At 38.7% G+C, this 9,907-nt stretch overlaps 2 protein-coding genes across 2 annotated transcripts; one reads left to right on the plus strand and one right to left on the minus strand.

Annotated features, from left to right (window-relative positions):
- The first annotated feature begins 1,960 nt into the window (after nt 1–1,960).
- Nucleotides 1,961–4,660, plus strand: LOC108130436 (uncharacterized). Its single transcript, XM_017248852.3, has 2 exons — nt 1,961–2,064; nt 3,447–4,660. Exon 2 carries the CDS (start codon nt 3,671–3,673, stop codon nt 4,082–4,084), a length of 414 nt encoding a protein of 137 aa, XP_017104341.1. The 5' UTR covers nt 1,961–2,064; nt 3,447–3,670; the 3' UTR covers nt 4,085–4,660.
- Nucleotides 4,661–8,162: 3,502 nt separating this feature from the next.
- LOC122321534 (uncharacterized) lies at nt 8,163–8,543 on the minus strand. Its single transcript, XM_043211663.1, has one exon. It carries the CDS (start codon nt 8,541–8,543, stop codon nt 8,163–8,165), a length of 381 nt encoding a protein of 126 aa, XP_043067598.1.
- Nucleotides 8,544–9,907: the final 1,364 nt, after the last annotated feature.

A 9,907-nucleotide genomic window follows, 5' to 3' on the forward strand; every position in this document is an offset into this window, starting at 1 on the left:
GAGCATTGACCTTTAGAAAAGAATCTAAAAGATATGTTGTTCCTGGACTTTGATGAAAACTGATACAGAATCGATCCACAAATCGTTTAAGGTATTCCGTTCAAGAATCCGAAAATAACATCCCAAGATATAGTCTTCCTAGTGGGTCCCATTATCCTGCACATGGTTTTTCGACATTTTAAAGAGGACCCCCCGGAAAATTTGACAAAAAATCTTTTGTTACGAGATTTTGACGAAAATTGATAGGAAATTGATCTACAAATCGTTTAAGGTATTCCGTTTAAGAATCCGACAATTATTTCCCAAGACATAGCCTTCCCAGTGGGTCCCATTATCCTACACATGGTTTTTCGACATTATAAAGAGACCCTCCAGAAAAATTGACAAAAAATCTTAAAAATATTTTGTTACGAGATTTGGTGAAAATTGATAGAAAATCGACCCACAAATCGTTTAAGGTATTCCGATCAAGAATTCGACAATTATTTCCAAAGATACAGCCTTCGCAGTGGGTCCCATTATCCTGCGCATTATCCAGGGGACCCCCCAGAAAATTGACAAAAAATTAAAAAAAAAAATATGTTCCAAGATTTTGATGAAAATTGATAGAAAATCGACCCACAAATCATTTAAAGTATTCCGTTCAAGACTCCGACAATTATTTTTAGAGATATAGCCTTCCCAGTGCGTCCCATTGTCCTGCACATGGTTTTTCGAAATTTTAAAGGGGACGCCCAAGAAAATTAACAAAAAATCCAAAAAATATTTTGTTCCGGGATTTGGATGAAAATTGATAGAAAATCGACCAACAAATCGTTTAAGGTATTCCGATCAAAAATTCGACAATTATTTCCAAAGATACAGCCTTCGCAGTGGGTCCCATTATGCTGCGCATTATCCAGGGGACCCCCCAGAAAATTGACAAAAAATCTTTAAAATATTTTGTTACGAGATTTTGATGAAAATTGATAGAAAATCGACCCACAAATCATTTAAAGTATTCCGTTCAAGAATCCGACAATTATTTCCAAAGATATAGCCTTCCCAGTGGGTCCCATTTTCCTGCACATAGTTTTTCGAAATTTTGAAGGGGCCCCCCGAGAAAATTGACAAAAAATCTTAAAAATATTTGTTCCGAGATTTTGATGAAAATTGATAGAAAATCGACTCACAAATTGTTTAAGGTATTCCGATCAACAATTCGACAATTATTTCCAAAGATACAGCCTTCGCAGTGGGTCCCATTATCCTGCGCATTATAAAGGGGACCCCCCACAAAATTGACAAAAATTTTAAAAATAATTTGTTCCAAGATTTTGATGAAAATTGATAGAAAATCGACCCACAAATCATTTAAAGTATTCCGTTCAAGACTCCGACAATTATTTTTAGAGATATAGCCTTCCCAGTGCGTCCCATTGTCCTGCACATGGTTTTTCGAAATTTTAAAGGGGACGCCCAAGAAAATTAACAAAAAATCCAAAAAATAGTTTGTTCCGGGATTTGGATGAAAATTGATAGAAAATTGACCCACAAATCGTTTAAGGTATTCCGTTCAAGAATCCCATAATTATTTCCAAAGATATAGCCTTCCCAGTGGGTCCCATTATCCTGCATATGGTTTTTCGACATTTTAAAGGGGACCAGAAAATTTGACAAAAAAACTAAAAAAATGTTGTTTTGGGATTTTGATGAAATTTGATAGAATCGATACATAAATATCGAAAAAGGACAAGTAATTAGAAACTAAATTAATATTTTGGGAAGTTGTAGTTTGAAATCTTAATTTCATTGACAAAAGCTTCTCAAAGAACTGGAGAAGTTGTGCTAATCAACTATATTTTTCAAAGAGGAAATTGCATCTCATATTTTTGTATCACATCACAAAGAGCGTAGAATATTGTAACATTAAAAATGTCATAGAATTTTCTCATAATTAGACAGCTTCTGAGTAGATAGTATCTACTAGATACTTATTACAAACACACAGATATTAAAATTGGAAAGTTGGCTATTACCCTTATTGAAACTAGAAAAGTAATAAACAAACATATGTCCATTTTGGTAAGTTTTAATTAGAAATTTTAAAATTTATTGACAATGTACACCGTTATACTCGGGGGTTAATAAGTCGTTTATAATCCTTTTTTAAGGGACATTTTTGTTTCTTTCTGCTTAGCACTTGTTTATCAGGGATATGAAAAAAAACGACGACATCCACAACAGCCGCACCATGACTTTCTTTTATGACAAATATATTCATTTCATACTTGTTCAAAGGCAACAAATCGCGTGACACGCTGACAGCGGTACTTGCCACCACTGTTGTTGGTGCTATTGTTTTTATTTATTTTTTTGTTGCGGTTGTTGAGCGCAGAGTGTAAAACTCAACTATTGTCTTCATTTTTCTTGCAAATCATGCAAGGCAATCTAAAATGTTGACACATTGGCAAACACACACGCCGACAGGGGCACATCGACACATTCCGGCGCACTCTTCTGGTATGAAAAGGAGAGTACAAACAACAACAAAAAATATACAAGAAATAAAATAAAAAAAGAGGAAAAAGGCGAAGAAAAAAAAAAAGGGAATACCATCCAACGCCTTTTGCCCCTGTCACTCAAGTTCAAGGTTCACACGCTGTCGGTTAAGGTTACGCTTTTGTATTATCGCTGAATTGTCACAAGTCTGCGCTTTGTCTCGCAACGAGCGCTTTGAAAAATTACAATAATTGTTATTTACGCATATCTGAACATGAAATGTGTCAATTGGCAACCAACGAGCTAGCAAAGCGGGCCAACAGAATGAGCGCTTCGGCAACGTGGCGTATGTGTAATGTGTGAAAAGGGACACAAGGTCTGCCAGTCAGTCAGCCAAATGAGCTTGTATATGTATGTGATTTTGTGTCTCTATGCTTCTATGTTTGTATGGATGCGAGGGTGTTTTTGGAGAAATATCAGACAAATGCTGTCATGCCTTCATAATTCGGTTCATAAAGCGATTTAGATACAGGCACCACAAGTGTGTTTTCGAGCATTGGGTCAAGCCGCAAAGCGAATTACAAGATTTATTTTGGTTTAGCACTTAAAAAGGGCTCGCATATAAATATTTTATATATGAATAAAGGTAATTGTATTTATGGGGTTATATTGGTTTCAAAATATTTATGAAACCGCCTTTAAATAGGCGATTACACAATTTTCAAGATTTTCTTAAAAACTATTTTTAGTAAATTTTTTGGATATTGATATTAATATTTTATATTATATTACTACCTTCACTTATATTGACAACCTATATAACCCTAATTACTTATATCTTCCCTAATTGATTCTCTGTAATTCCAGAATTATGAACTTCACATTGATCGATCCATTTAATGCCTATAATTTGGCATCATATTTAATCTTTAGCCATTAACTTGTACACCTTTTTTTTATTTCAGTTACCAATTTTGAATTGGCTTCAATTAGCGAGACTGAAAACAAACGCCATTGGTGTCAGCTTTAAATTGAATTCGCACTTTTGAAACATAAATACATATACATTGTATAAATAGGAAATGCCGACGACTCTTTGACTGGCAGTTGTGTGGAAAGCATTGACGCGGCTTGTCGATTAAATTAAATATAAATATAATATTTTCATCGTTGAATTAAATATTTAAATATGCGTCGAGTGCGAGTGTTGCCACAGGCGTTACTGCTTCACATTCTGATTTTGCTGTGGGGCACGCACTTGACTGGAGCGGCGGCGGCGTCGGCATCGGCTATGGTGGCGGCGTCGGCTGTTGACAAGGATGTGGCACCAGTTGGCGATGTAAAAACGGATTTGCTGTCATTGGAGCAGGAAATTGGCGGCTCTGTGGTGCGGCATGGAACCGAACGCGAACAGATTCCGGGGCGTCGAAGGCGTGGCATTTTCTTTAGCGGCAGCATAACCGGCTTTCCCTGGTATTCCTGGTCATTTTCCGGCTATCCCTACAACAACTACTACAATTACGGCACACCGCCGGGCTATTACGGCTACGGCAGTGGCTTCTATCCCGGTTACCTGGGCTATCAAAAAATTATCATCGGTTAATGTGCACGTTTTTTTTTTCCAAAGCGAAACTCAAGAAAATAACAATCATTCAATGTGAGATTATAAATTATGTGCTGGATGGCCTTCTGACGACCCTTTCGCTGTTTGTTATTTTATTTATTATGCACTTGCTGCTATATCCTGCCTTTAAATTAATTTGCCGGACACAAAACAAAAAAAAATAATGAACAAAATGAAAGTAAAGTTAAGTTGGGGGAAAGAACAACATGAAATTGCACAATTTATATTCATTTTTGTTGGTGCTGTTGGTTTTCGCGGGGGCACAGATTTTGCATAAATCATTTCACAGCCACCGAAATGAAACGCGTAACATAATTTTTAACCCTTGATAATTTTTTATGACAAGCATTTTCGTTATTTTGCCGCCCCTTCAGGACACCTTATTTCCATTCCACTACCGTTGGGAAATGGGGAAAATGCCGGTCCCTGTGCCGGACCAGTTGTTGTTATTATTTTTGTTGTATGGGCCGCAGTGAAATGCAAATAAAGCGGATCAAAAGTTTGCTGTTAAAAGAAGATTAATTGCAATTTGGTGGCAAGACCTGAAACATTTCACCACCGCCTCCCCTCACCAACATTGCCGCCCTCAATCCCTCAATCTCACTTGAGTGGGAGAGTCGGGGAGATGGTAATTAAATATTTTTAAGCTGTAAATGGTTTCCATTTGCGTGATGCTGTTCTTATTTTGTGTTTTTTCCTTTCGCAATCAATAAAATTCATTAAACGTACTCCGCCACAACAATAATAGCAACAAGCATCGAGTGGAATAAAACAAAAACAATAATAGCTGCAAAGAAACAAGCAAAAACAATTGAAATATTTCTGCCATAGTCTTAGTTTCAATTGGCACTCGGCAGTTGTAAATGGTTCTATTATAAGAGCCACCGTACTGCAACTATCCTGCAGTTGTTGCAGTTTTGCAAGTGGTTATTGTTTATTCATTCATTCAGTTTTATAATCATTTTATTGCTGAGGTATGCTGATTTTTTAATCAATTTACATAATTTATGCATTTTTTATGAACTTAATTCCCATCGGAGGCGAGGCGGTAGGCATTTGGTTTGTGAATTGTTAAAGAGCCGAAATGGGACGGCGAATATTTCAGTTCGATAGCTGATCTGCTATAATATGGAATTATCCTTATGCAAGCAATTGTCACATTGTAAATCATTAAATATTAATTGTTTGTTTCAGCGGCAGAGTGGGCTCTCCTATCTGTCAGCGATTGGTGGGTTTGAAGTCAAAAGTGTTTTAAAACACAAATCATGCAAAAGAAATAATACCTTAATGTATTAAATCTATTTAGAAATAGCTCAAATAAATAAGGCTTTTAAAAAAAATTGTAGATTAAGTCCTTTTGTAAACTCTATTAATTATAGGCTCTTCCTAAAATCTATATTTAAAATAAAACTTGAAACTTTTCCAAAATTGGCTTTCTTTTAATCGGAACTAATTTATTCGAGTTAATGAGTTATAGTTAACCCCAAGCTATGATTAAACATTTGAGTAATTATGTGGGCATATCCCACATGTTCCTGTGGTTTTCCCAAGCCCTTTCAATGTTCTCATCCTTTTGTTTCCCACCTGTAATTAATAGTTTCAAACTGACCATTTTTTTGTTGAAACAAAAGGCTTGGCCGCGAAACGAAGGGCGGACAAATTAAGGGTATTCGAAATTTTAATAGAGCTGTCAGATGTACCACTTTTCCAGATGGGCGGATCGACCTCCAGCCATTCAGCTATCCAACCATCCCGTCTGCCCAGCCGTCCGTCCAATCAGTCATCCGGGAGCTGCCTACTCCAGGCACTTGTGCCCATTGTGCTGGCTTTTCATAATTGAAAGGAGGTCAAAACCAGCGGACCTCATTAAAAATTGAATTGTTTAATTTTCATTTGATTTAATTAAGTTATTTGTTGGTCAATTAACCTTTTTTACTTTGGTCTCGGCGCCGTTTGCCATTGCTGTTGTTGCCTGACATATCAATACGATGTAATATGTATTTATAAAGTTGTTGTGTATGCAATTGTGTGTTGGGTGTGTAGCTTGTATCGGATGTAGTTGTTTGTACTGACATTATATTGTTATTGTTGGGACGATTGGCCCTCGAAGTGGGATGGGGGAGTGGGGCTACTTTAATGCATACTTGCAATTATATGCTGTTCTGACGGCAACGTGTTGAAATTTTATTAATTAAAAAATACTTTCCAATTAATGTTAATGCGCTCAACGTTTATGTAATTCTATGTGTAAATACGCTGTAAACTCTTGAAACAACGCATTATGAAAATATTCGTACTGGGTCCTGCCAATTAAAGAGTTTAAAAATGGCAAACCACAGGACCGCACTGCCTGGCAGGAGCTCAGATCTTGCAATGGGCTTAAAAATATCCAAGAGCTCCGCGGAGGGCCAAAACCAATGCAATGCCAAGTATCTAAAGCCTTTTATTCTATAGCCGCTTCTTATGACCCTAGTTATTTTTTACTTAACACTTTGTGAGCGGCTTATAATGCAGCGGATCTCCGGCCATGTCAGTTCAACTCGTCTTAACTCCGCCGGAGCTGGATCCGTACCAGGAGTCAGAGTCGGTGTTTGGAGTCTATCTCATTATGCTCCAATGCACTCGGAATGGTGGGAGCTTTGAACAGCTCAAGGAGCGATAAACAATATTCATGATTATGAAAACTTGCGCGGCGTTTACTTTCGCACTTGAAATCTTTGAAAGCGAGGGTGGATTGCACAGATCAAGGATTAAGTGCTTTTAATTAAAGTCCAGAGTCCTTTGTTCGATAGTCAACGGCGATAGTAGGCTTAAGTATGGTGTAGTTTTTATTAAGATTTAACTTTTTAAGCTGATTTTAAAGGCTTAAGGGCTATCGATTTATCTATAGTTTTACTCATCAGAAGTTTAAGAGTAAAAAGAGTTAAATATTCATTTCAATATTCTTTAATATACATTCATTTATGATAATGATGAAAAATTGAAAACACAACATAAAAAAAACCTTTGTGTTGTCATCTAAAACGCCATACATTCTTGCTTAAGATTTGGTTTCGGGCACCTGAAAAACTTTGACCTTGTGGTCTGAGCTTTGCCAGATGTTAGTGCAACTTGAATTTTATGCCATTGCAGGAATCCAAGATTCCAGCAATCCAGAAGCCCAGGAATCCGAGAATCCATTTACCTTTTCAATACGCTTCGAGCTACCCTCCTCCGAGGGAGCAACTCCATTAAGCGAATGCACTGGGTTGGCTTCAAATAATCCAGAGGCGAGTTGCAGCCAAGCTGGCTATTTCCTCGTCCATGCGGCTTCAGGCAGTGACCACAGATACAGATACAGATATAGACAGAGCCAGTGGCAGTGGGGCAGATACGGATACGGCAGAAAACAGAATGCGTGTATGTAGATATGTACGATGTACATATATTTTGGCAAAGCATCGAGTCCTTGCCGCAAAGGCCAACTGAAATGAAGTGTCATTGTGATAGAGCCCCGGCATTGCAGTTGCAGCACTGCCGGTGCCACTGCGACTGCCCCAGCCAGTTGCAATGGCCAAAGGATCCACAGGACCCGAAGGATTCGCGCAGTACCCAGACGACACATTTACACGCACTGCTGCAGCTGCTGTGCTGCCTCACGTACTCGGCATTGTGACAAATGGATTTTCGCATGAAATCCCCAGGATTTCTTCAAGTGTAATTGCGCACGCTAAAAGCGAATGCGAATGCGGATGCATTTGGCGGCTACCCCATCAAAAAAAAAGGCATTTGGTTCTTATGGACTGTATGATACCCGATTCTAGACTAATATAGAGATGTGCTTTTTGAAGGGATATAGCTCCATAGCTCTCAGATAATCCCTGAGACTTTAACAACCGTTTAAGTGTAACTAAAAAATTTTATTAAAATAAATTTGTAAAATTGTGCCTCGGTAGCAGTTTTTAACAAAGTCATGAATTGTGTAGCGCCTTGCATTTCAACGTCAAAGTATCCGACTAGGGCGAGTCTCGAGTTCTGTGGGTTATAATAAGCATTCGGGCCCACTCTGGATAATTTTTCAGATGATTCCGGAATCGTGGAGCATTAATTTCCAGGTTCGCCGATGGGAACAGACACCAAAGATCTTGCTCAATCGGTTCAGGACGTAACACGTTTTGGTCATAAAATCGACTGTGTTTTGGAGAAATATGATGAAGGCGATTATCCGATCGTGGATTATTAACAGAAGGAATAGGTTCCTAACATCCGGAATTCGGCGCTCCCGTCTGGGAGTATGCATAATCCGGCGGCTAATTTTGCGACTGGCCAACAAAAGCTTGTCCGACAGCAGGACCAAAACGATCTCAATCATATGTGACAAATAGGATAGGTTCTGCAGATACAAGTGCGTTGCGTACAGCACCATCCGAAGGGGCAAGACCATCAGGAGCGTGAACATTATAACTCCTCTGACCCGATAACTTTCCATTTTCAAAGAAGGCACTGGTAGATAGCCCAATCTTCTAAACTCTAGAGGTAGAGGTAGAAACCAAGCTTAATGCACAAACTATTTGAAATTTGATATGCAAACTTTTGCATTGGCGCGTGCTATTGTCGACAATAGAACTTTTATTTTCGTAGCTTGTATGTATTATTACCTGCTCGTTTTTGTTTTCAAAACTTTTCGATTCCGTTCAAGGCTCCCTTAGCATTGACAAATTTGTTGTGAGCTACTTGGCAAGGTGTCGTCGTCGGACGTTGTCGTTTCATTTTGTAGACTCTAGAGCTGCCGCTGCACAGTTTCAGCTCAGCATCGTATCGTAAAAGTACAAAAAGTTTATATTGCCAACATTACCAACCAGGGGCGACATTACTGCTGCCGGAGCCACCCCAACAAATCACGCCCAGGCTATTTGCAGTGAATTGAAATTGATCAATTTGGGTAGTTAGGGGAATTGTTTGGCTTTATGTACGCTGCTGGCAGCTTTAATGGATGAATTCGCTTATGCCATCGGGACTCCTGAAATGGGTAAATTGAGGTTGCCACTCTGGGAACTGGATGTGCCCCAAGTGCGGAGTATATACATTGTATATACAGATACACTCCGAGTGGAATGTTTCTGTATGCCAGATAGCGTATGGCGAGGTGCCCTCAAATCGAATTAATGTTTGCCCTACGGGACACGTCTGTTTTTGTTGAGGAAGTTCAACCGAATAATTCAGCCAAGTTCTTGCAGTTTGACAGGTGAAATTATAGAAAAATCAATGCCGGCTAAAATGGCTGTACAAAACCATTGAGATTTGCTTTTTTGGTTTCGTTCTAACATCAATCATTTAAGTCGGTAATGGAAATTAAAACAAAAATATCAAAAATAATTTTTGGAAAATCCAGGTTGTGGCTCCACCTTTTATATCCTTGCAGTTACCTTGGCAGATGAGATAAATAATGGCTATGATGTGTAGATATTTTTTGGAGATTATGCATTCATTTGTTAATCATTGTGTTAAACTTCTTCCTTGGTTTCTCCTTGGAAGGAAGAGATATATGGAATCAATGATTGTCCACTATGGCTGACATAGTTTGTGATGCTGAACCTGAAACCTCCAGCTGATAGCATTTGAGTTTGCGGTTGGTTGCGTTTAAGCCTCAAACTGCAGTCTTCCCAGCAAGCAGCTTACTGGCTCGGTTGGCAGAGCAGCGCTGGCCCAAACTTCTTACTTCCTCGTGCCTCTTCTGGGGTTCTTGGCAATTTTTAAGTCCTGCATCTCAATTTCCCACTGCCAGTTTATTGTCCACAGTCCCCTGTCCTCAGTCCAGTGCCT

Source organism: Drosophila bipectinata, chromosome 3R, assembly GCF_030179905.1.
Source record: "Drosophila bipectinata strain 14024-0381.07 chromosome 3R, DbipHiC1v2, whole genome shotgun sequence".
Classification (NCBI taxonomy): domain Eukaryota; kingdom Metazoa; phylum Arthropoda; class Insecta; order Diptera; family Drosophilidae; genus Drosophila; species Drosophila bipectinata.

Coding starts and splice junctions, on each gene's coding strand:
- LOC108130436 (XM_017248852.3), top strand. CDS start 3,671: ATGCGTCGAGTGCGAGTGTTGCCACAGGCGTTACTGCTTCACATTCTG.
- LOC122321534 (XM_043211663.1), bottom strand. CDS start 8,543: ATGTTCACGCTCCTGATGGTCTTGCCCCTTCGGATGGTGCTGTACGCA.